The sequence below is a fragment of the Talpa occidentalis genome, unplaced genomic scaffold, assembly GCF_014898055.3.
Source record: "Talpa occidentalis isolate TD23 unplaced genomic scaffold, MPIMG_talOcc4v2.1 talOcc4.3, whole genome shotgun sequence".
Lineage (NCBI taxonomy): Eukaryota > Metazoa > Chordata > Mammalia > Eulipotyphla > Talpidae > Talpa > Talpa occidentalis.
The window spans coordinates 142720-170310 of NW_023603184.1; the positions used below are offsets into that span (position 1 = coordinate 142720).

At 39.2% G+C, this 27591-nt stretch overlaps 2 protein-coding genes across 2 annotated transcripts; both read left to right on the plus strand.

The window, feature by feature from the left end:
• The first annotated feature begins 10168 nt into the window (after window positions 1–10168).
• Window positions 10169–11131, plus strand: LOC129146542 (olfactory receptor 5A1-like). Its single transcript, XM_054699177.1, has one exon. It carries the CDS (start codon window positions 10169–10171, stop codon window positions 11129–11131), a length of 963 nt encoding a protein of 320 aa, XP_054555152.1.
• A 5968-nt stretch (window positions 11132–17099) lies between these two features.
• On the plus strand, window positions 17100–18044 carry LOC129146543 (olfactory receptor 5A1-like). The gene has a single exon (XM_054699178.1). The coding sequence runs from the start codon at window positions 17100–17102 to the stop codon at window positions 18042–18044; it is 945 nt and encodes a 314-aa protein (XP_054555153.1).
• The last annotated feature ends 9547 nt before the right edge of the window (window positions 18045–27591 follow it).

Sequence of the window (27591 nt, forward strand, 5' to 3'; positions counted from 1 at the left end):
TTTTATATATTTGTGTTTCAATTGAGAAGTAAAAGAATATATTTATTAAATAGCAAAAATTAAAAGTTGAGAAAATGAACACATTGTAAATTTAATCTGGAGATTGAGGAGTGAGAAAGAGAAACAAGGATAGGAGGATGAGGATGAAGAAGATGAAGAAGGAGAATGAGAAAGAGTAGGAGAAAAAGGAGACGTCTTTTTATTCCCAGCACACTTGTTTCCTGTACTTTATTCTTGAGTCACCTTGTAAAGTGAACTGTGAAAAAGAGACAGGAGCATGGAAGAGTTCATTAAGAGTAAAGTTGGGGGAAACACTCTGATGCTAGAAAGAAGCCAGAAGCAGCATCTTCTGGGCACAGGTGCACCTGGCTCATGTTCCATGAAATCTTCCTGGAGTCTGAGACTAAGAAATAATGGTTGCCATGTTGTGTCTACAGAGGCAGCTCCTGAGTTCCCCCAGCTCTGAGCCTCCTGGGTTTCCAGGGCCTTAAGTTTGACCAAGAAGCAGAAGATTCAGCAGCCCTTGGGGTGCCACAGAAACAAAATCTCGAAGCAGTGAATTTATAGAAATTTGACTAAATGATTGTTTTATTTTGCAGACAACAGTTCATGTACTAAGTGTCATACTTTTTACAATATTATGTGTGTAACATTTAGACTTCATGTCAATCCATGCATAAATATGATTTCTTTAGTTTACTCATGGAGTGAGAATTAATCTCTCTGTCTCAGGTAGACTTCTCAGCATGTTGAGGTCCACTATATTCTTTCCAGGACCATCAATCCATCCTTCAACATCTTTTTTTGGGTATTAATTAATTAATTATTTTATAAAGATTTATTTATTTATTTATACAAGCATTGGGTACAGTCAGAAACACAGGAGGATGGGATAATTCACCAGAGCCAGAGCAGGGAGCAGAGTATGTAGACTGACAAAGTACACTGCTGAGGGGAGCAGCGGGCTGCAGGAGAGGTCTGTGTGCTGTGTGGGGCCCTCACCTGGTGACCGGGGATCGAACTGGCACTGCAGAGGCTGCGGGCAGCCTCACAACCCAGTGCTCAACTGCTGCGTCACTCGGGAGGACCCTCATTTTTTATTTTATTGGCACCTTCTAGAATTCTTTTAAAAGTCTCATTTTATTTTTATTATTATATTTAATATCAGTTTAATATTGGTTTGATAATAAGCATTTTAAATAATGAATATTGAATAGAACAATTGTTTACAGTAAAAAGTTTAAAAATATTTATTTATATATATTTTACATCCTTTTTTAATTTTGTACAATATATGTTTATATACTTTCGCCTCTTGGGTATATTATATGTAATATTCCCACCACCAGTTCAACCGTGAACCATCACCATAGGGAGTCCCTAACCACCACAGCTTTGTAATTGATCACTTTGAAGCATTGGCTGCTGGGATTATAGAGACTAAAGCAAAACCTGGTTAAAACATTCTGGTTTTGGAGGGGAGGGATTGGGGTCAAAATAAGGGGGTCACAATTGTATGGAGAATATAAAAGTAAAAAATTTTATATGAAAAAAATTCTGGTTTTTAATTGTGCAATCTGTCTTAGTAAACTTGTTTCTAGCACACTTTGTTGATAGGTACCCTTAAACAAGCCAGTTATACACAAAGGGTTGTCAGAGAACTAATGACGTATTTTTTCTGTTTTTCATGCAAAAATGTATCATGACTTTTCCAACGACCCAATATTGTCCTCATCTCTACAATGAGAAGATGACTGGATCTTCCTCAAAAATGACAAAACAACTAAGAACTAGGTATGAAGAAACCCAGCCCAGAGCCTGGTATATGGTAATACTTAGTCATGTTAACTTATGCAATTATTCAATTCTATTTTTCCATTTCATTTATGTTAAAGAAATCCTGGTAACTTGCTAAAAAGAGATAAATTTTGCAGCTTTAGCATGTCTGCTGTATTGGGACATAATAGTGAGTAAAAATCCCTTACTCCCACCTCTGCAGCTTCACTGCACAAGGAGGCAATCCTCAGGGAAGCAGAGGGAACTCACGTTCATAGACATGACTACACATGGAGATGTCACTGTGGTCTGAAATCTATTCCATTCATTAACTTGTTCAGTTCCCCCCAGTTCATTCCTCTGTATGCTTAGATTTTAAGGCTTCTTGTAATATTTCTTGGAGTGAAGGTTTAATAGTAGTGAATTTCTGAAGATTTTGTTTGTCTTAGATGGACCTTATTTTCTTCTTATAGAGGAAGGAGAGTTTTGCACAATAAAGTATTCTTGTCTGGCATTTTTTGTCTGGGAGTTTTTTAATATGTTGTTCCTTTCTCTTCTTGCCCATAGTGTTTCTTCACAGAAGTCTGATGTCAGCCTTTGGCCTTCCTTTATAGGTTATCTGATTCTTTCCCCTGTCAGCTTCATTCATTTTCTTTGTCTTATACTTTTGGATCTTCACTATTATGTGTTGTGCTGTAGATCTCTTTTCATTATGGTCGTCTGGTGTTCTTCTAGCTTACTGTATGTCTATGTTTATTTCCTACTCATGTTGGGACTTTCTCTTTGATTATTTCCTTGAATAGTTTCTCAGTCCCTCTGTCTTTCTCTTCACCTTCTATCATTCCTAAGACCATTATATTTTCTTTCCTCATGGTGCTGGATAGTTCTAGAAATGTTTCTTCATTCTTTTTCCTTTGTTCCTCTCTTTCTTCTTTTTTGGTTCTTTTCTATCTGTATCTTCGAGAATATGGATTCTTCCTTCATTTCATCCATTCTGTTTTCATTGCTTTTCCCAGACCCAGAATTCCTTAGCTCCATGATTAATCTTTTAACATTCTGCATTTCCCTTATTTTCTAATTTAACGATTCAGTTCTATCCTTCAGCTCACTGATTGTATTTCTCATATTGTGCTTTTCCTTTTCTTTAAGTTTTTAAATTATGGCGATTCTGAATTTTTCAACTGTCACACAGAGAAATTCTTCCATGTTGTTGATTTCTGGGGCTGAGTTTCTTTTTGTGGTGTGTTGTTGCCCAAAGGGTGTGCTTGACTACTTGTATTTTTCTTTCTCTCCGGTGTTTGCTTTTGTTTCTGTTCTATGTGCAGGGCCACCATGCCACTGGCCATGACATTGGGGTGTTCCACTGGGATGTAGGGACTGAGGGCTGGGCTGTGTCTGGCTCAATCATGCTAGGCAAGGACTGTGATGCAGTGAATGGGCTGCTGGGCACTCTCCCCCTCTTCTCCATGGACACAGCTGTCTGTGTGGCTGCTGGGCACTCCCTTTCCCTGTGCACCAACACTCGCATTGCTGGGTGGGGTCAGTGCTGCCACTCTGGGTTTTGCGTGGACTCTGATGTTGTACGTGTGTTGATGGGCACTCTCACCTTGGTTGCCACTCTTTGTGTTGGCTGCTTGGCTCTCCCTCTACCTGCACCAATATACACACAGGGCAGGGCAGGGTCTTTATATTTAATTAAAAAATATCCAGTTACCTTGAAAGCTCATCTGGGAGGGGGGGAATGAGACGTGTTGGGAAAGGGAGAAGGAGAGAGAAAAGTACAGAATGGGGAGGGAACATAAAAGTCTTTGTTGTGGACTATGGGTCTCTGGAGGTGAGTGAGCTGTGGCAGCAACACCTGAAGAGGGGGATTCAATGCTCTCTTAAGTTAAACAATGATGTCAACCAATATTAACACAATGAAATATGTTATAAAATAGAACGGTCTTATTCTTATATAAAGAATATGTCCATTAAAGGTCAAGTTATAGTTCTTTTGGGGGGGGCTATACAAACTAACATATAAGCAGGTTTTATATCAAATAATGCAATTATTGCACCATCCATGACTTTCTCCCCAGGAGTAAGATTGGCTGAAGTAGAACATGCAAAACATGTGGAAAACTAGTCACAGCAGGTAGATGAGCTCCATTTCGAAAACAACCAAGAAATAATGATTTGTGCCAATGATCACAGTAAATGTTTTAATGAAGAATTAGTAATGCAGCACTTTTGGAACAAACTGTGTCAGAATGCATGAATGACAGCTTCTATTAATGAAAGGCATCCTGTGTAATACACACTCTGAATAGTACTATTCAGACATTACTAATTGGAGTCTCTTCATGAAGTGTGACTCTAAGAAGTAACTGTGACTGCAGCCCTTTCATAGGTGATAAACAAAGACTTGAGAGACTGATTTGCTCAGGTCACACAACCATAAAGGATGAGCCATATCCAGCCTCAGTTGACGGACACCATTGCCCGTGATTGTTACCTTGAGAATTGGTGATCTTTCTTAAAGTAGTTTTATGGCATTCTTTCTTGCCTCAAGTTATTATTCTCAGGGCTGTTATTATAATAAATTCTAGTCAGAGAAATGATAAAATGTATATATTGGTATATTTAAATTGTAAAAGCTTGTTCAGCAAAGAAGCATCCACATAGTAAATTTATTGTTATTATTTATCAAGTGCTGTGTCATCTTGGGCAAAATCTGTAGTTCCTCTGGTTCAACTAACTATCTCGATATTAAATGTATGTATGGAACTATTCCAAGACCTTTCAATTTTTAATGACTCCAAATGTGTTTAAAAAAAAAAAACAAAAACCACAAACCTATAACCATAAGACTATGCCAGGGCTACAGGGAAAAAAGGACCAGGAGGGAACTGGGGCAGATTAGTTGTAACCAAAGCGCCATGGCAACATGACCCCAGGGAGCAGGTGCCTTGAGGCTCCCTCCATCTAATTGTCTTTCCCCCTCACTCTGCTGCCCTTGATAATAAATGTTAGAGGACTCCCCACTTGTGGGCATCTCTCTTGCTGTCAGTGAACAATCTGTTTCATGGCGCACAGCTCCCATTCTGGAGTCAACCAGGTCGATCCCGGAACATTATTCAGGGAAGAAAGACACCATTTCAGTTTGGCAAGAAGTGCGTATTCCTGAGGGATCTTGTCAAGGTGAGAAGCAAGATTTAGAAATAAGAGAGGATTTTGTGCTGTCTCCATGGCTGTGTAAGCCTCCTAGCAGGAGCTGTGGGGAGCAAGGAGTGTGACACTTGGTCACTGTTAATCTTCAGCACTGCCCTCTCCCTCCCTTCCATCCCCTCCACAGTGGTGTCTTCTCATGGAACTGTTCCCCATTACTGAAATTCCCTGAACTGAGAGACAAGATTAATGGCAATTATTACTCTTGGGAGAGGGCTGTTGTTGAGATGTAGTTCTGCAATTCTAAAGGACACGATATTGTGCTCTGCCACATTCTGGTTTCTATGTATGACTGGGAATAATATGTCATCTAGAATCTAATGAGATGGTTTCTGTAAATATGGAAATGCTGCAAACTTTAATAATTGAGTGCTGAACCAAAAACAGTGATGTACTGAATTTCAGTGAAATCCTATGTTCCAAGCTGCATTGTCTATACTTTCCAGACTTATCCATCCCAAGGAACTTTTGCATTTGTTATCCCCTTAAGGAATCTTTTTTTAAAATAATGATATTGACTTGATTTCCCTTTAAATACATGGCTTCAGTTCTGTGTAGCAAGAACCAAACTTGTCCCTACATAAAAGATATTCCAAAGCTCATGTGCATTGCCATTGGGTTTTGAATTCTTAAACTCTAACTCTATTCTTATCTTTGGAGGTCCTTAGGATTTGAAGACAATAGCAAGGGTGTACACTGATTCCTGAGGGGCCCCACTGTAAATATTGGCAGTATTGGGTTTACCATCTTATCTAATTTTCTCTTATCACATCGGTATTTTTCATTCCACACATCTTGACTTTTTATAAATTGATTTTTTGTCTGTGCAAACAACTAAACTCACTGCATCCTAAGAATGTAAAAGTGGGTAGGGTTTGATGGCTAGGTCCTCACAGTGAAATCGCCAGTGAATATTTATATAGTCTACATTCCTTCTCTACAATTTCTTGGGAAATGAAACACATTCAAAAATTCATCATAAGAGTGAGTATATTCATATTTTTTTCATCTAGCTTTCCAAATTTTAACAAGGTAAAATTTCTCATGATAAGTGAAACAACTCACAACCCATACTCTTATTTGGTAGTGACGGGTCATGCAGAATACTTTTAGTTATGACTGCACTTGCTACCAGTAAATATAATCAGCAAAAAATATTAGTGTCATTGATTGATCAAAAATTTGACATTATATGGTACACATTTCCCTTGAAAATAAATCCAGGACAAATAAATAACAAATAAGTTGTTACATTTACATTTAGTTTAAAAGGCTCTGAAGGATACAGCAGCCTGTTAGGAGTCTGGCACAAGTGAGAAGCAGCCGCAATAAATGCAGGTGGAGAACCTGACTGAGGCAAACCGAATAGATGATAATTTATGTGGCTTTTATCTTTATGGTTTGACTTGCTTCTATGTGAGGTCTGACGCTGCATCTGCCAAGAGAAAATGTTGTCTCAAGGTCTGCCCAGATGATGATGTGTGACAATTTCTCCCAAATTGCCAGTAAAGTCTAGCATCTCTGTAATCACTAGCTCTGGGTACCATTGTTGTTCATAGTCATCTGGGGGCAATCAGTGATGGTAATAGTCATAGCCAACACTTGTTTAACAGTTATTGTGTACTGGAATGTATGCATAAATTTTCTTACATAGGTATAGCTTGGAGGTCTTTCTGTATGAGTAAATCATACATATTTAGTGAGTTTAAGCCATGGGAACAGTTATAGGTGTGAGAAGGTATCCAAACTAAAATTTCCCCAACTTTATTGAGATATAGCTTACCATTAGCATTGTTAGATGTAAGGCATATAACACAGTATTTTGAAATGTGTGTGTAAATGTGTGTAAAATGACTACCATATAAAGTTATAACATCTATTACCTCATGTATTTACAAAATTCTCACCTGGTTATGAGGATCTAAGGTCTTTTCTCTTAGCAACTTTCAACTTTTTAGTATTGGTAAGTCAGCCTCGTTTGTTTTTGGTGATATCCCACATGTTATTTGTGTTATAACTAGAATAGTGTACCTTTTGACCACTGTCACCTGTTTCTCCCATACCCACTTCCTGCCTCTGGAGCCTGCAACATTCTCTCTGTTTTGTTTTTTTTTTAAATAATAAATTTTATTTTTATATTCCCCCATACAATTGCAAACCCCTCATTCTGACCCCAATCCTTCCCCTCCCGCCCCCCACCCCCCAAAAAGTGTCTCTGGTTCATAGTTTTTTGTTGATTTTGATTTTCACTTTCTTATATTCATTTTCCTGGTCCCTTATTTAAGTTTTCTAGATTCCTGCTATGAGTGAGACCATCCGGTATTTTTCTTTTTCTTTTTGGCTTATTTCGCTGAGCATGATCCCTTCCAGCGCCATCCATGTTGCTGCAAATTGCATGTGTTTATCTTTTTTGAATGCTGAGTAATATTCCATGGTATATATGTACCACATCTTCTTGATCCAGTCATCTATTTTTGGGCATTTGGGTTGTTTCCAAAGCTTAGCTATTGTAAACAGTGCTGCTATAAACATAGGGGTGCAGGTGCTCTTTGGAATTGATGTTTCTGTGTCCTTTGGGTAAATACCTAGGAGTGGAATTGCTGGATCATATGGAAGCTCTATGTTTAGTAGGTCCAGAAATCTCCACACAGCTCTCCATAGTGGTTGGACCAGTTTGCACTCCCACCAACAGTGCAGGAGAGTTCCTTTTTCTCCACACCCTCGCCAACATTTGTTGTTGCTAGTTTTTTTAATATGTGCCATTCTCACTGGTGTAAGATGGTATCTCATGGTAGTTTTGATTTGCATTTCCCTGATGACAAGTGATGTTGAACATTTTTTCATATGCCTGTTGGCCATTTGCATTTCCTCTTCAGAGAAGTTTCTTTTTAGCTCTTCTGCCCATTTTTTGACTGGATTATTTTCTTTGTTGTTGTTGAGTCTCATCAGCTCTTTGCAGATTTTTGTGATCAGTCCTTTATCATTAGTGTTGGGTGCAAAAATGTTCTCCCAGTTGGTGGGGTTTCTCTTTGTTTTTGTTATTGTCTCTTTTGCTGTGCAGAAGCTCTTCATTCTCTCTGTTTTTATAACTTCAGTTATTTTTCAGATTTCACATAAATCAGATCACATGGCATTTGCCTTTCTCTATTTGAGTTCCCTCACTTAGCATAATGCCCTGAAGGGCTCTTAATGTTGTCACAAAGGCAGGATTTTTGTTTTACCATATTGAACTGATACTCCACTAAATATAGATAAATATATAATAGATATTTACATGCATTCACGTGTCCATTAAAATTTTTTTTTTAATTCAATAAATTAAGATTTATTTATTTATTTATACAAGCACTGGGTACAGTCAGAAGCTCGGGAGGGTGAGAGAATTCACCAGAGCCAGAGCGGTGAGCAGAGCAGGCAGAAGGACCGAAGTACACTGCTGAGGGGAGCAGTGGGCGGCAGGAGAGGTCTGTGCGCCATGTGGGACACTCCTCCGGTGTCCGGGGACCAGCCGGGGATCAACAGGTTCTGCAGAGGCTGCGGGCAGCTTCACAGCCCAGCGCTCAACCGCTGCACCACCCGGGAGGCCCCCGCCTGTCCATTTTTTAATACCTAATTACGTGTCCATAGTATGGTTCGTTGGGTTTGACGCTCTCAAATTCAGGATCTTCTGGGCCAGTTTATCCCCAATTCTTGTTAGAATGTTCCTCTTGATGCAGAACTTCCTTCTTTTTTTTTGGCTATAGTCAATTTTGGAAATCATTTGCCTTAATTTCTTCCATCCATCACTTTGCTAAATATCTTTCCTGTTAAGTCTATTATCTTGACTGTCAAAAATCACAGTCGGGGCCTCCCCGGTGGCGCAGCGGTTGAGCGCTGGGTTGCGAAGCTGCCCGCGGCCTCTGCTGTGCAGGTTCGATCCCCGGCTGCTCCCCGGCCACCAGAGGAGGGTCCCACATGGCCGCAGACCTCTCCTGCCACCCGCTGCTCCCCTCAGCAGTGTACTTCGGTCCTTCTGCCTGCTCTGCTCCCCGCTCTGGCTCTGGTGAATTCTCTCACCCTCTGGAGCTTCTGACTGTACCCAGTGCATGTATAAACAAAACAAAACAAAACAAAAAACCTAAATAAATAAATAAAACATGCCTCTATAAAAAAAAAAGTCACAGTCATTATATTTTTTCATATAGATGATATTTCTATCATTTGATGAACTTTTATTTTCAGATTTAGGATTGCTAATGTGATCTCCATGAAATAAATTAATATTTTTAAAAGAAATTTATTCTGAAAGACAAAGAGTTCAAAAACTAAAACCAATGTCTCAAAAATTCAGAATTCTAGAGTTGAAGTGTCCTTGGAGAGAAGGTAGATTTATTCAGACCCAGCAAGGGGTCTGAATTTTCAGCACATTTTCAAAAGTCAGTAACTCAATGAAGAGCAAAAATCCTTTCCAGGCAATTAAAGTTTTAAGTATCTCTGAATTGAGAAAGAAAAATCTGCAGGCTCAAGGAAAGGAGCAAAAGACACTATCAACTCTGTATTAATAACATCCTGGGAGGTGTCCTAGAATTATGAATTTGGTTTAGTCACATCCATTTCCAGTCACTAGTTGGCTTGTGGCCCCACCATGACTGTTATGTTATATTATTCCTGTATCTTTCAAGACCTTGTGAATACAGAGGGTATATAAAAAAAGTCTGCCCTTCCTTGTTATAGATTAACTGAATGTTAATTCTGACAGAGATTTTACTGAGCACCTACTGAACACCCTCATTTTACACTGCGGCTTCGCATGATGCAGGGTCTTCTCCAAGCACTGGGTCACATGGGGCTGCCTAGTTAAAGTGACCTTCTTCACCTGTGCAGATGGGACAGCATCACCCTAATGGGTTTACTTCCCATTGCCATGTAATTGTAAATTTGAAAGGGATGAAGGAAATCAAGATATTTAAGTGGATAAAGCATTGATGATGCCTCACCACTGTCCTTGTCCATAGGGAGAGTGAGAGTATTTATGCAGGGAAATTTTTCATTTAAGATTGAGGTTATGCAAAGAGGCACGATTCACTCAATATAAATGAATCATGTTTGTATATTTAGTCAGCTGCATGAAAGAAAAATGAAGAGAGTTTTTTTGTTTATTTTTGGCCAATGAACCATTTCATCTTTTATCTTTTCTCAGCAGATGGTTCCAAGCAGGTCCATGGGAGGTGACAGAAACCTCACATCTGTGACCATGTTTGTGCTCCTGGGAATCTCAGAAGATAAAGAGCTGCAGCTTAGTCTCTTTCCAGTCTTCCTGCTGATCTACCTTGTGACATTATTCTGGAACCTGGGTCTCATCACCCTAATCAGGATGGACTCCCACCTGCATACACCAATGTACTTTTTCCTCGGTGTCCTTTCATTTATAGACATCTGCTACACTTCTTCCATCAGCCCAAGGATGCTTGCAGACCTCTTCAAAGATGAAAAAATGATTTCTTTCGTTGCTTGTGCCACCCAGTGTTTTGTAGCTTCCTGGATGGGTCAGACTGAGTGTTGCCTTTTGGCTGCCATGGCTTATGACAGATACGTGGCCATTGGCAAACCTCTCCAGTACTCGACCATCATGGCACCTGGGCTTTGTTGGAAACTGGTTGCTGGTGTCCTTGGGTGTGGTTTTATTTCAACCGTAATTGAAGTAGTCACTTGCTTTGAGATGTACTACTGTGGACCAAATGTCATCCAAAATTTCTTCTGTAACTTAACTGAAATTACGAGCCTTTCTTGTTCTAATCCCTTCATCAGTCAAATGAGTCTTTTTCTGATAATGACTTTTGTTGTTTTAGGTTCTCTGGTTATAATTTTGTTATCTTATGCTTTCATTGCGGCTTCCATCTTGAAAATATCCTCTGTCAAAGGTAGCACCAAGGCCTTCAACACCTGTGCCTCCCACCTGGTGGTTGTGACTCTCTTCTATGGCACAATCCTGGCTGTGTACATGCATCCTAGTGCCGGCCACTCCACAAAAAAGAACAAGTTTCTGTCTGTGTTCTATGTTATCATTATCCCCATGTTAAATCCTTTCATATATAGTCTTAGGAACAAGGAGATCAAAGATGCACTCAAGAGAGTGCTTAAGAGGACAACACATTTATCTCATTAAGAGTAGTATTTGGTATGTTACATGAACAGAAAATGAAAAAAAAAATAGGAAAGCAAAACAAAAATAATATGGGGCCAGTTATTTCCATTCCTAGCAAAAGACAGAGTTGAGAATCTGTAAGTGTCCTTTTGTGGGTCATAAAATTGTCCAGCAGAGGTATGGAATCTGGCTTCTGTTTCCTTGTGCTCTTATGTCTAGTGGTCACTATGCAGGGATCTTTCTCAGCAGCAGCTCCAACATGACAGGCAGCTTGAAAGCCTGTTTCCACGATTAGAACCATGTAGATAAACCCTGCGTTGAGAACCGAAGTTGTGATAGATATTGTATGTAGAGAAATTGGAAGAACCGGAAGACACACAAACTATTCTTTCTCCCTTGAATTTTTTAACTTATTTGCATGTATTTTTCAAGTAAGAAGTGAAAGATTTTTAAGTTCCATACTGACATTTAAAAATTGGGAAATTGAACAAATTATAAAGTGAATCCTGGAAAGTGAGGGAGGATGCAAGAGACTTAGAGGGAGAAGGAGAAGAAGAAAACAGTAGGAAGCAGAAAGAGGAAAAAGAGGAAGCAGGAATAGAAGGAGGAGCATTAGAAGGAAGAGGAGAATCAAGAGGAGATGGTTAAAATGGGTCTTTTTTTATTCCCCCCAAACCTGTTTCCTCTACCTTATTCTCAAGTCACCTTTTAAATACAATTGTGAAAAAGAGATGGAGGAAAGGAAGAGAACATTTGAAAATAAACATTGGGGAAACATTCAGAGGCAAGAAGGAGGCCAGAGGCATCATTTTCTGTGCACAGGTGCACCCGGCCCATGTTCTGTGGATGTTTCCTAGAGACTCAGACTCAAAAATGGTGGACGCCATGTTGTGTCTACAGATACAGAACGGAGTCCGAGTCCCCAAAGATCCGTGCAATTTCATGTATGTAAAGAGAAATCCTGGTTACCTGCTAAAAAGAGACAAAATAAGCATTTTGGAATATCTACTCATAATAGTGATTAAAAAGCCATTACTCCCACCTCTGCAGTTCATTGAACAAGGAGGCAGTCCTCAGGGGAGTGGAAGGAACTCAAGTTCATACAAGTGACCACATGTGGAGATGTTACCTCGGTCTGAAATCTACTACACACATGGATCCTTGACTTTTCCTTCTGACCATTTTTTTCTCCACCTTCCATTCTGTGGACTCTACTTCATTAAAGCTCCTGTCTTTCAATTTACTCTTGGTAGTGAATGTTAAGTTATCCTAATGTCAAAAGTCACTGGACAAAAACAACTCACAAATAAACCATAAATAAAAGAAAACTGTCTCATCCTTTGGATTTATGTGCAGTTCTCATTGATTTTATTAGTAGCTTAGTTCAAGTAGTCACTTGTTTTCATCTCTACTATTCGGGCCAAACACCACGCAGCATTTCATCTGTGATTTATCCTAGATTATGAACCTGTCTTCCTTCAATACCTCCACGGCACAATGATTATTCTACTTTACATCTGTTTTTTGATGTGGTTGGGTCTTTGTTTTCCATCTTTTTTCCTCTGGTTCCACTGAAGTTTCCATGCTGAAAACACCCTGCACCAGAAGTAGTGCCAATGCCTTCACTACCTGTGCCTCCCACCTGGTTGTTTTGATTCTCTTGGGTGGCACAGCCCTCTCTATGCATGGGCATCCTTGTGCCCTCACTCCAAGAAACAGACAAAGGTTCTGACTGTATTCTTTGTTATTTTTCACCCTATGTGAACCCTTATCTATAATGAGGAACAAAGACTATGGAGTTTCTCAGTATCCTGATAAAGGGTAACTGACACATTTATCTAAGTCCTGATGATATTTGGAGTGGATTTTTTTAACATCTGTAAGGAACATAGGATCAGATATGTAAGTGATTTTGTCAATCTTGTAATAGGTAGCAAGATGAAATGAAAACCCCATCTTTGATGGATGATGCCATCATGTTAGTTGTCGATCCAAGAGATGTGATTGTTGTGGTGGTGTAGACCATGAAGCCAGATTAAAAAGCCTGTTGTCATAGTAGAACCATGTGATAAATCTTATGTTTTGAGAACAGAGGTCCTGGTAGTTACCAGATGCAGAGAAATTCCAGTAACTGAATAGACCACGTAGACTGTTCATTTCATTGATTTTCTATATTTCTTTATATTTAATTAATAATCATTTATTATAACTAAATAACAATGATTTATGATTAAAATTATGTGAAAATTATTTTTAATGAAATCCTTTACAATTTTAATTTACCAACAGAACAGGAAAGTGTGCGAATACGGTTGTGTGTAAGCAAGAATGAAGAGGAGGTGACGAGAGAGAAGAGGAGAGACACAAAGACTGGTGTGGACTTAATGTGAAATGACCACCTTTCACCATGTTACTCCTTGAACTTGTCCCTCATTGTGAAAGTGAACTGAGAAAAATAGAAGGGAGGAGGAATGGAATAGGCAAGGAGAGACTGAAAAATATAAATTAGGGAGATTCTCTGAGGCTATAAAGAAGTAAAATTCATCAAATTCTGGGCACGTGAGGGTCTGGAACATGTCACGTGGACGCTTCCTAGAAACTGCTAGACTCAGAAATGATGGCCGCCATGTTGTCTCAGGTTGTGTAACCCAAGTCCAAGAGACTTCAGCCTCTCTCAGATTTCAGGGCCTTCATTTAGACCAGGGAATAGAGAGACTGGGGAGTACACAGACTAATAGTCCAACTAAAAGAAATTACAGACAATGTACAAATAATATTTTCTTTAGAAAATTGTTTATGAAGTGTCTGTAATACATCCATATTCATAGAATACATTACCTCTAGAATTGCATAGATTTAATTTGTTTATAGCCATATAATGATGATAAGTGAAATCCAATGCCCAATTCACCTCGAGAATTGAAGCATATTGAATTCTGCTACGTTCCTCCCAACGTAGCTACTATCATTATGAATGTCACAAGTGTGACTTATGGAGAACAATAGCTCTTACTGACGTGAAAAATGTCCTTCATCGCTTGGCTGGAGCATCCAAAATTTGACCTTTAGCAAACATCTTTATAATTATCTTAAGAATATGTTCAGTTTCCTTGAAATCTGATTGTGGATTGGTGGCCAAATCAGGGTTGGGCAAGAGAGAAAGAGAGGAAAGAGAACACAGTGGGGTGGGAGCACAAGGGTCTATGGTGGGGACTATGGGGAATCTGGTGGTGGGTGAGTTGTGGCAGCGACACCTGCAGGAGGGATCTAGCACTCCTATAATTCAAACAATGATGTCAACCAATATTAACTCAATGAAAGATGTTATAAAATCAAACTATTTTATTCTTATGAAAAGGAATGTGTTCAGTTAAAGGTTAAATTATAATACTTTTCGGGGGGAATGAAAAAAACTAACTTATGAGCAGCTGTTAAATAAAAAAATGAAGTCATTGCCCCAACCATGACTTTCTCCCTGGGAGTAAGATTGGCTGTAGTAGCAAAAGCAAGAATGGGACCTTGTCTAAAACTAAACTGGATCCCTAATCAGGTGCACTGGTGAAGGAAATTCTATGGGGACTTTTATTACTAGAAAGCATCCAGTATAATATGCATTCTGATAAGCACTTTACAGACATACCTAGTAGGACTCTTTCTATGATGGTGACTTGAAGATGTATCTGATGCCAGCTCAATTCATAGGTGATAAACTGAGATGTGAAGGGCTCATCTGCTCAGGTCACACAACCAGTAAGTGAAAGAGTCAAATCCAACCCGAATGACTGACACCATTGGCTGTGATTGGTACCATGGCAGTCGGTATCCTGTCTGAAAATAGTTTTATAGCATTCTCTCGTGCGTCAACTTCCTGTTTTATGAATAGGGAATAACACACATATTGTTCATAGGGCTGCTATAATGATTAGCTCTGGTCAGGGAAATGATAAAAATGCATGCATTACTATATTAAAATGTGTGTGTTTGGTAAGCAGAGTATCCACATATCTCATTTATTTTTATGAAGTTATTTAGCAAGTCACTGTGCCATCTTGCGCTGTTTCCTTACCTGGAAAATAAATATATGACATGGGACAATGCAGAGATATTTCCAGCTCTAATTATATCAAGTTTGTTAAAACAAAGTCTATAACCATGAGACTATGCCACGGCTATGGGGAAGAAAGGACCAGAAGGGAATTGGAAAAATGGGCAGATTAGCCATGACCAAAGCTCCCTGGAACATGACCCCAGAGAGCAGGTGCCAGGAGAGCTCCCTCCACCTAATTGTCTTTCCCCCTCACTCTGATGCCCTTGATAATAAATGTTAGAGGACTCCCCACTTGTGAGCATCTCTCTTGGTGCCAGTGAATAACCTGTTTTATGGCTCACAGCTCCCATCCTGGTGTCAACCGGGTCCATCCTAGAACATTTTTCAGGAAAGAAAGACGCTATTTCAATTGGACAAGAAGAGTGTATTCCTGAGGGATCTTGGTCCAGGTGAGAAGCAAGATTTAGAATTAAGAGGATTGTGAGCTGTCTCCACAGCCATGTAAGCCTCCTAGCAGGAGCTGTGGGGAGCAAGGAGTGTGATACTTGGTCACTTGTATTCTTCAGTGCTTCCCTCTCACTCCCTTCCCTCCCCACCACAGTGGTGTCTTCCTGACCCACCTTATAGAAATTCCTTATCGAAATTCCCTGACCTCAGAGACAAGATTAATGTCAGGTATTACTCTGGGGTGAGGGCCGATGTTTGGACCAAGTTCTACAATTTCTCCAGTACTTGATATTTAACTCTGCCACTTTATGGTTTTCCATCTAGGAACTAAGAGAATATGTCAGCTGGAATCAACTGAGACTTTCAAAAGAACAGTGGAGACAAGGACAGCTGTATCCCATCAGGCTGACACTCACTGTGGGCGGCAAGAGAATTGGTATTTGGCTCAGAGATGCAAGTCTTCATTTTCCTCTACTGACTCCAGTGAAGGAGAAAAGGCTTCCAGATCCTGCCTCCCTTTCCTAGTTTCTATATCCATTGTCTACACAACCTAACATTTATAAGATCAAGTGACTGTCTTTTGTAGGATGAGTCTTACCCCTGGAAGTGACAGTGGACTCCATGGTCACTGAGACTCCAGCAAGACATGCACAGGGGCTGATGGTGGCTTTGCCGGGAGAAGGGTCAGAGTTTTCAACCAATTTCAAAGGTATCACTGACTCCAAGAAGGGCCAGAATCACTTTCCCAGATATTTAAGTTATAAATATCTGTATTAATGAAGACAAATGTGTAGGTTCAAGGAAGGGAGCATGAAGCTCTTTCAAATCTGTACTATCTATCATCTTGGGCGGCTTCCTAGAGTTAAAAATTTGGTCCAGTCACATCCATTTCTAAGCACTACTTGCATGTCACTCTTTCCAAGTTCCTATTATATCATTCTTGTGTCCTCTAGACTTTGTGAAAGAAAGAGCATTTATAAAATGGTAAATCCTTCCTTATTAAAGAATAACTGAATGTTAATTCTGAAGGTGATTTTAATATGCACCTACTGGACCTCCTCATTTCACACTGAGGCTTCACATGATGCAAGGTCTTCTCCAAGCACTGGGTCACACGGGACTGCCTAGTTAAAGTAATCATCTTCACCTGTGCAGATAGGACCGTGTCACCCTAATTTGGTGTAATCCCAAATGCCATGTAATTGTAAATTTGAGTGGCACAAATGAAATTAATATTTTTTGGTGGATAGAGTACTGAGGATGCCTCACTACTGTGTCTTATTCCATAAGGAGGGTAAGAATATTTATCCACTTAACTTATCTTTAAGGTTGGTTATTATACAAAGACGCAAGATTCACTGAGCACCAATGAATCATGTTTGTATATTTAGTCAGCTGCTTGAAAGAGAACAATGAAAAGAATTTTTTCTGTTCTCTGAGAATGAAACCATGTCATCTTTCATCTTTTCTCAGCAGTTGGTGTGAAGTGGGTCCATGGAAGGGGACAGAAACCTCACATCTGTGACCAAGTTTGTTCTCCTGGGAATCTCAGAAGATAAAGAGCTGCAGCTTAGTCTCTTTCCAGTCTTCCTGCTGATCTACCTTGTGACATTATTCTGCAACCTGGGTCTCTTCACCCTAATCAGGATGGACTCCCACCTGCACACGCCAATGTACTTTTTCCTCAGTGCGCTGTCTTTGATAGACATCTGCTTTACTTCTTCCATCAGCCCAAGGATGCTTTCAGACCTCTTCAAAGATGAAAAAATGATTTCCTTCATTGCCTGCGCCACCCAGTGGCTTGTGTCTGCCTGGATGGGTCAGACTGAGTGTTGCCTCTTGGCTGTCATGGCCTATGACAGATATGTAGCCATTGGCAACCCTCTCCAGTACTCGACTATCATGGCGCCTGGGCTCTGTTGGAAGATGGTTGCTGGGGCCCTTGGGTGTGGTTTCCTTTCAAGCTTAATTGAAACAATCACTGGCTTTGAGTTGTACTACTGTGGGCCAAATGTCATCCAACACTTCTTTTGTAACATAACTGAAATTATGAGCCTGTCTTGTTCTAATCCCTTCATTGGTCAAATGAGCCTTTTTGTTATAGTTTGTATTGTTATTGGCGGTTCTCTGGTTTTTATTTTGTTATCCTATGGTTTCATTGCAGCTTCCATCCTGAAAATATCCTCCATGAAAGGTAGTGTCAAGGCCTTCAACACCTGTGCCTCCCACTTGGCAGTTGTGACCCTCTTCTATGGCACAGCCCTGGGTGTTTACATGCATCCTAGTTCTGGAAACTCCACAAAACAGAACAAGTTTCTGTCTGTGTTCTATATTCTCGTTATCCCCATGTTAAATCCTTTCATCTATACCCTTAGGAACAAGGAGTTCAAAGCGGCCCTCAAGAGGGTGATGAAGAGGGCAGTACATTTACCTCACTAAGAACAACATTTGGTAATGTAAGCTTAATAAGGAAAGCAAAAAATAGGAAAACAAAACAAAATAATATGGGACCAGGTATTTCTACTCCTTATTTCTGACAGTAGTAAGAACACAGGAGTGTCCTATAGTAGGTCACAGGACTATCTAGGCAGAAAATGTCAGACTCTTATACTTGATTCCTGGTGCCGTTGTCCTTAGTGCTATCCACACAGGAATCTCTCTGAGCACCAGGTGCAACGTGGCAGGATGCTTGAAAGCCCATTTCCAGGATTTTCTCATGTAAATAAACTCTGTGTTTGAGAAATCAGTTGTTGAGATGTTGTGATAGATATTTCTCTAAAGGAGAAAACCCTAAGCTATTACCCAAACTGTACTTTCTTCTCTGAAATTCTTTTACTTATATTATATATTTGTATTTCAATTGAGAAGTAAAAGAATATATTTATTAAATAGCGAAAGTTAAAAATTGAGAAAATGAACACATTGTAAACTTAATCTAGAGATTGAGGGATTGAGAAAGAGAATAAAGGATAGGAGGATGATGATGAAGAAGATGAAGAAGGAGAATGAGAAAGAGTAGGAGAAAAAGGAGACGTCTTTTTATTCCAAGCACACTTGTTTCCTGTAATTTATTCTTGAGTCACCTTGTAAAGTGAATTGTGAAAAACAGACAAGAGCATGGAAGAGTTCATTTTAGAGAAAAGTTGGGGGAAACACTCTGATGCTAGAAAGAAGCCAGAAGCAGCATCTTCTGGGCACAGGTGCACCAGCTCGTGTTCCATGAAATCTTCCTGGAGACTGAGACTAAGAAATAATGGTTGCCATGTTGTGTCTACAGAGGCAGCTCCTGAGTTTCCCAAACTCTGAGCCTCCTGGGTTTCCAGGGCCTTAAGTTTGACCAAGGCATAGAAGATTCAGCAGCCCTGGGGGTGCCACAGAAACCAAAACTCCAACCAGTGAATTTATAGAAATTTGACTAAATGATTGTTTTATTTTCCAGACAATAGTTCATGTACTAAGTGTCATCCTTTTTACAATACTATGTGTGTAACATTTAGACTTCATGTTAATCCATGCATAAATATGATTTCTTTAGTTTACTCATGAAGTGAGAACCTAACTTCCTGTCTCAGGTAGACTTCTTAGAATGTTGAGGTCCACTATGTTCTTTCCAGGACCAACAATCCATCCTTCAACATCTTTTTTTGGGTATTATTTATTTATTTATTTACTTATTTTTTAAGATGTATTTATTTATTTATACAAGCATTGGGCACAGTCAGAAGCACAGGGGGGTGAGATAATTCACCAGAGCCAGAGCAGGGAGCAGAGTATGTAGACTGACAAAGTACACTGCTGAGGGGAGCAGTGGGCAGCAGGAGAGGTCTGTGTGCTGTGTGGGACCCTCAACTGGTGACCGGGGTTCAAACCGGTGCTGCAGAGGCTGCGGGCAGCCTCACAACCCAGTGCTCAACTGCTGTGTCACTGGGAAGGCCCCTCATTTTTATTTTATTGACACTTTCTAGAATTCTTTTAAATGTCTTATTTTATTTTTATTATTATATTTAATATCAGTTTAATATTGGTATGATAGTAAGCATTTTAAATAATGAATATTGAATAGAACAATTGTTTACAGTAAAAAGTTTAAAAAATATTTATTTATATATATTTTACATCATTTTTCAATTTTGTACAATGTATGTTTATATACTTTCTCCTCTCGGGTATATTATTTGTAAAATTCCCATCACCAGTTCAACCATAAACTATCACCATAGGGAATCCCTAACCACCACAGCTTTGTAAATGATCACTTTGAAGCATTGGCTGCTGGGATTATAGAGACTAAAGCAAAACCTGGTTAAATCATTCTGGTTTTGGAGGGGAGGGATTGGGGTCAAAATAAGGGGGTCACAATTGTATGGGAATATAAAAATAAAAAAAATTTATATGAAAAAAAATTCTGGTTTTTCTTTATCCAATCTGTTTAGTAAACTCATTTCTAGCACACTTTGTTGATAGGTACCCTTAAACAAGCCACTTATACACAAAGGGTTGTCAGAAAAGTAATGACGTATTTTTTCTGTTTTTCATGCAAAAATGTATCATGAATTTTCCAACAACCCAATATTGTCCTCATCTCTACAATGAGCAGATGACTGGATCTTCCTCAAAAATGACAAAACAACTAAGAACTAGGTATGAAGTAACCTAGCCCAGAGCCTGGTATATGGTAATGCTTAGTCATGTTACTTATGCAATTATTGTTATTCAATTCTGTTATTCCATTTCATATATGTTAGAGAAATCCTGGTAACTTGCTAAAAAGAGATAAATTTTGCAGCTTTAGCATGTCTACTGTAAGTGGGACATAATAGTGAGTAAAAATCCCTTACTCCCACCTCTGCAGCTTCACTGCACAAGGAGGCAATCCTCAGGGAAGCAGAGGGAAAACTCATGTTCATAAACATGACTACACATGGAGATGTCACTGTGGTCCGAAATCTATTCCATTCATTAACTTGTTCATTTCCCCTAGTTCATTCCTCTGTATGCTTAGATTTTAAGTCTTCTTGTAATATTTCTTGGAGTGAGGGTTTAATAGGAGTGAATTTCTGGAGATTTTGTTTGTCTTAGATGGACCTTATTTTCTCCTTATAGAGGAAGTAGAGTTTTGCATAATAAAGTATTCTTGGCTGGCATTTTTTGTCTGGGAATTTTTTAATATGTTGTTCCTTTCTCTTCTTGCCCATAGTGTTTCTTCACAGAAGTCTGATGTCAGCCTTTGGTCTTCCTTTATAGGTTATCTGATTCTTTTCCCTGTCAGCTTCATTCATTTTCTTTGTCTTATACTTTTGGATCTTCACTATTATGTGTAGTGCTGTAGATCTCTTTTCATTATGGTAGCCTGGTGTTCTTCTAGCTTACTGTATGTCTACGTTTATTTCCTACTCATGTCGGGACGTTCTCTTTGATTATTTCCTTGAATAGTTTCTTAGTCCCTCTGTCTTTCTCTTCACCTTCTATCATTCCTATGACTTATATTTTCTTTCCTCATGGTGTTGGATAGTTCTAGAAGTGTTTCTTCATTCCTTTTCCTTTGTTCCTCTCTTTCCTCTTTTGTGGTTCTTTTTCTATCTGTATCTTTGAGAATATGGATTCTTCCTTCATTTCATCAATTCTGTTTTCATTGCTCTTCCCAGACCCAGAATTCCTTAGCTCCATGATTAATCTTTTAACATTTTGCATTTCCATTATTTTCTAATTTAAAGATTCAATTCTATCCTTCAGCTCATTGATTGTATTTCTCATATTGTGCTTTTCCTTTTCTTTAAGTTTTTAAATTATGGCGATTCTGAATTCTTTAACTGTCACACAGAGAAATTCTTCCATGTTGTTGATTTCTGGGGCTGAGTTTCTTTTTGTGATGTGTTGTTGCCCAAAGGGTGTGCTTGACTGCTTGTATTTTTCTTTCTCTCTGGTGTTTGCTTTTGGTTCTGTTCTATGTGCCACCATGCCACTGGGCATGACATTGGGATGTTCCACTGGGATGTAGGGACTGAGGGCTGGGCTGTGTCTGGCTCAATCATGCTAGGCAAGGACTGTGATGCAGTGAATGGGCTGTTGGGCACTCTCCCCCTCTCCTCCATGGACACAGGTGTCTGTGTCCCTGCTGGGCACACCCTCTCCCTGTGCACCAACACTCGCATTGCTGGGTGGGGTCAGTGCTGCCACTCTTGGTTTTGCGTGGACTCTGATGTTGTGCATGTGTTGATGGGCACTCTCTCCAGTTGTTGCCACTCTTTGTGTGGCTGCCTGCTATCATATGGTTTCATTGCCACTTCCATCCTGAAATTATCCTCTGTCAAAGGTAGCGCCAAGGCCTTCAACACCTGTGCCTCCCACCTGGCGGTCGTGACTCTTTTCTATGGCCCAGCTCTCACTGTGTACTTGCATCCTAGTTCTGGCCACTCCATGAAACAGAATAAGTTTCTGTCTGTGTTATATGTTATCATTATCCCCATGTTAAATCCTTTTATCTATAGTCTTAGGAACAAGGAGATCAAAGAGGCCTTCAGGAGGGTGATGAACAGGACAACACATTTGTCTCATTGAGTGTCACATTTGGCATTATCTGAAAAAAGAAAGCAAAATTCAGTAGAAAAAATAAAACTCATATTTGGTCCTGTTTTTCCACCCCTAGTGGAATGCAGTGGCCAGAATATGTAGTGTCCTTTCATAGGTCATAAGAATATCTAGGCAGAAATGGTCAGATTCTGGCTTCCTGATTCCTGGTGCCCTTTGCTCAGTTTCTCCATGCAGGATCTATCTGAGCAGCAGCTCCAACATAGAGGGCAGCGGGAACTGTGATTCCCGATTAGACGCATGAAGATAAACCCTGTGTTTGAGAATCGAGATTTGATAGATTTTTTTATGTAGCGAAACGAGAAGAACCCAGGAAGTTACACAAACTGTTCTTTTCCCTGAATACTTTTACTTAATTGTCATTTATGTATATTTCATTAAAAAGTAAAAAAATGTATAAGTTAATTAGTGAAAATCTAAAATTGAGAAAATGAACACAGCATAATTTTAATTCAGGAGATATAGGAGGAAGGAGGGAGAGAGAGACAGGTGGAAAGACTGTTCTTGTTTTATTCCCCCAATACCTGTTTCTTTTTTTCTAAAATATTTTATTTTATATAATGCTTACATCATTTTTCATTTTTGCACAATGTATGCATTTTCATTAAGGTTATATTCCCCATGCAATTGCACCCCCCCTTATTTTGACTCTAGTCCTTCCTTTCCCTGCCCCTCCACTCCCTGTAGTGTATCTCCGGTTATAGTTGCTTGTTGATTTTGATTTTTACTTTGTATTGGTTAGTCTTTTTCCTGGTCCCTTATTTAGGTTTTCTAAATTCCTGCTATGAGTGAGACCATCAGGTATTTTCTTTTTCTTTCTGACTTATTTTGCTGAGCATGATCCCTTCTAGCTCCATCCACGTTGCTGCAAACTGCATGTGTTTATCTTTTTTGATTGCTGAGTAATATTCCATTGTGTATATGTACCACATCTTCTGTTACTGGAGTCAGCTTGTGCAGTGAATTGTGCAAAGAGATCGCGCCAGGATTGGAACATGAAAGTAAAGGTTGGGGAAATACTCAGAGGCTGGAAAGAAACCAAATGCATCATAGTCAGGCACAGGTGCCCCTTCATGCCCCAGGGCAGGCTCCTACAGCCTTTAAATTCAGATATGATGGCCACCAAATGATGGCCAACAAATGGCCACCAAATGATGGCCACCAATATGATGCTCAACAAATTCAGATATGTTGCCCCTGCAGAGGCAGGACCTGAATCCCAAATATCTCGCCTCCGGGGTTTCCAGGACCTTACGTTTGATTGGAAAACAGAAGATACAGCTGAATTTGGGTGGCCAGATTCTTAGAAACAAACCGAGAGAACTCATAGAAAACTGACACAAAGATTATTTTATATCCCAGACAAGAGTTCACGGGATTCGTGGCAAACCTATTTCATTAGTATGTGTGCCACATTTCTACTTCATGTAGCTCCATGTATGAATATGATTACTCCATAGGATTCATCGAGTGGGAAATAATCTCCCTGTTTCAGGTGGGAACCTGTGCATATTGAATCCACCATGTTCTTCCCAGGGAGCAGCAATACAAGATGATCTTTGTAATTGATGGCTCTGCAGCATTGGCAGGTGTGATTGCAGAGACTAATGCAACTTGTAGTTAATAGAATCTGTTCTTTAGAGATCAGACCTGTGATTAGAAAACTCATCTGTAACATACTTTGTATTTAAGTGCTCTTATGCAATCTACTGACACACATGTTTTCCTCACCTCTACGTTGAGAATAATAATTGTTACTGCCTCAAAGAATCAAAACCATTAACTCCAAACTGGTGGTTGTGCCTCTCTTAGCATGTGCATCCTTCTTCTGCCACTCCATGAAACAGAATAGGTTTCATACATGTTCTATGTTGTAACGATCCCCATGTTAATCCTTCTTCTCTGTAATCTGAGGAACAAAAATGATAAACAGATCTCAAGAGACTGATAAGGGGATAACATATAACTTAGCAACAATGGATTTTTGAATCTCTAAGGAACATAGTTTAGAATATTTAAGTGATATTGTCTATCTCAAAATAGCTAATTAGAGAGAAGAAACGAATATCGCGACTTTAATTGCAGACCCCATCATTTAGCTGCCAACACAAGTGATGTGATTGTGGTGGTGATGCAAATACTGAAGCCAGATAAAAAAGGCTGTTGTCATTATTAGAACCATGTGATAAAATTATGTTTTGAGAAGAGATGCTACAGGTGTCAGATGGAGAGAAATGGCAACAATGGAATAAACCATCAGACTGTTCATTTCCTGATTTTTTTATATTTCTTTTTAACAATTAAGAATTTATTATAAATCAATAAAATTGTGGAACATTAATATGAGAACAACTATTTTAAAAGTAATACTTTATAATTTTAACACCGAGAGAGAGCAGAATGAGCGAATGTGGGTTGTGTGTGTGTGTGTGTGTGTGTGTGTGAGAGAGAGAGAGAGAGAGAGAGAGAGAGCGAGAGAGAGAAATAGTGAAACAGGGTGAGGTTGAGAGAGATAAATGAGGAGGAGAAAGAGAAGGAGGAAATAAAAGAGGAGGAAGAAGAGCATTGGGTGGAATCGAATAGAAAATCCAGAAATAAACCCACAGATTTATGGTCAACTAATCTTTGACAAAGGAGCAAAGACTATGCATTGGAGCAAAGAAAGTTTGTTCAATAAATGGTACTGGGAAAACTGGGTCGCTACATGCAAAAGAATGAAGCTTGACCACTACCTCACACCATACACAAAAATCAAATCAAAATGGATTAAAGAACTAGACATAAGACCTGAAACCATAAAATACATAGAAGGAAATATAGGCGAAAAACTACGTGATATGCACATCAAAGACACCTTTACAGACACATCACCCAAAGCAGTGATAGTGAAGGCAAAGATAAACAGCTGGGACTACATCAAATTAAAGAGCTTCTGCACAGCAAAAGAGACAATAACAAAAACAAAGAGAAACTCCACCAACTGGGAGAACATTTTTGCACCCAACACTAATGATAAAGGACTGATCACAAAAATCTGCAAAGAGCTGATGAGACTCAACAACAACAAAGAAAATAATCCAGTCAAAAAATGGGCAGAAGAGCTAAAAAGAAACTTCTCTGAAGAGGAAATGCAAATGGCAACAGGCATATGAAGAAATGTTCAACATCACTTGTAATCAGGGAAATGCAAATCAAAACTACCATGAGACACCACCTCACACCAGTGAGAATGGCAATATTAAAAAAACTAGCAACAGCAAATGTTGGCGAGGGTGTGGAGAAAAAGGAACTCTCCTGCACTGTTGGTGGGAGTGCAAACTGGTCCAACCACTATGGAGAGCTGTATGGAGATTTCTGGACCTACTAAACATAGAGCTTTCATATGATCCAGCAATTCCACTCCTAGGTATTTACCCAAAGGACACGGAAACATCAATTCCAAAGAACACCTCCACCCCTATGTTTATAGCAGCACTATTTACAATAGCTAAGCTTTGGAAACAGCCCAAATGCCCAAAAATAGATGACTGGATCAAGAAGATGTGGTACATATATACCATGGAATATTACTCAGCATTCAAAAAAGATAAACACATGCAATTTGCAGCAACATGGATGGCGCTGGAAGGGATCATGTTCAGCGAAATAAGCCAAAAAGAAAAAGAAAAATACCGGATGGTCTCACTCATAGCAGGAATCTAGAAAACTTAAATAAAGGACCAGGAAAATGAATAACTATAAGAAAGTTAAAATCAAAATCAACAAAAAACTATGAACCAGAGACACTTTTTGAGGGGTGGGGAGCCGGAGGGGAGGGATTGGGGTCAGAATGGGGGGGTTGCAAATGTATGGGGAATATAAAAATAAAATTTATTATTTAAAAAAAAAAGAAGAGCATTGGGAAGAGGAATTGAGGAGAGGCAAAAAGACTGCTCCAGGCTTACTCTGAAATTACTGTTCTGCCAAGGAAGGTTCATTCCTTGAACCTTCTTTTGAAGTGAAATGAAAAAAAAATAGGTTATGGAAATTCTCTGAGGCTAGAAAGGAGTTAAATTCGTCAAATTCTGAGCTTATATGGGTTGGAACACTTTCCATGGAAGCTTCCAGAAACTGAATAAGAGGGCAGAAATGATGGCCTCCATGTTGTGTCTCTAGAAGTGGAGCCAAAATCCCAGAAATGTGAGCCCCTCAGAAGTTTCAGGGTCTTCAGTATATCCAGGATCAGAGAGTCATCAGACTAGGGAGTCCCATGAGACTCAGTGTCCAATAGCAAACAAAAATATTACAAAAATGTACAAAAAAGATTTTCTTTAGACAATGGTAAATGACGTAAGTGTCCATAATACATTTGTATTTATGGAACATTTTACCATCTAGAGTTGCATAGATTTAGTTTTTAAATAAACATGTAAAGGTGATAGGTGACATACTCTCCACATATCACTTGTAGAATATTGGGGTATATAGAGTTCTTCCAAGCTTTTCCCAATGTAGCTACAATTCATTATGTATCTCATGAAATGTGATTCGTGGAACAAAAATAGCTCCTACTGCCTTCATTGTTTGGCTGGGGCATGCCATTGTGACCTTTAGTGGACATCTTTCAATTATCTTAAGAAAATGTTCAGTTGCCTTGAAAGATGACTGTGGAATGGGGCAAATTTGTGGTTGGAAAAATGGAGCAAGAGAGGGAAGAGAACATAATCGGGAGGGAGCAAGTGCCTATGGTATGTATTATGGGGTCTCTGGTGGTGGGTGAGCTGTGGCAGCAAAATCTGCAGGGGGGTCCAACACTCCTGTAATTCAAACAGTGATGTAAACCAATATTAACTCAATTAAAGCTATTTAAATCAAACTATTTTATTCTTATAAAAATGATGTGTTCTTATAATATATAGAAGAATACATAGGTAAAACACTACAAGTCATACATCTCAGTAACATCTTTAAAGACACCCCCCCAAAGCAAAGAAAGTGAAAGTTAGGATTAAACAGCTAGGATTATATCAAACTAAAAATCTGTGCAGCAAGAGACATTTACCAAAACAAAGAGACATTCTACTGATAGGGAGAAATTTTTTTGCAGTCTATGCAACTGATAAGGGATTTATCATAAAGATATACAAAGAACTCACACAACTAAAAAAAAAAGCAAAGTAAACAATCCAGTCAAAAATTGGGCAGAAGAACTTGAATGACACTTCTTTGAAAAGAAAATGCAAATGTCCAACAGACTCATGAAAAAAATGTTCAACATCCTTCATAATCAGGGAACTATCTATCAAAACCAAAATGAGAAACCACCTTACACCTGCAAGAATGGCACATATTAAAAAAACTAGCAACAGCAAATGTTGGCGAGGATGTGGTGAAAAAGGAACTCTCCTGCACTGCTGGT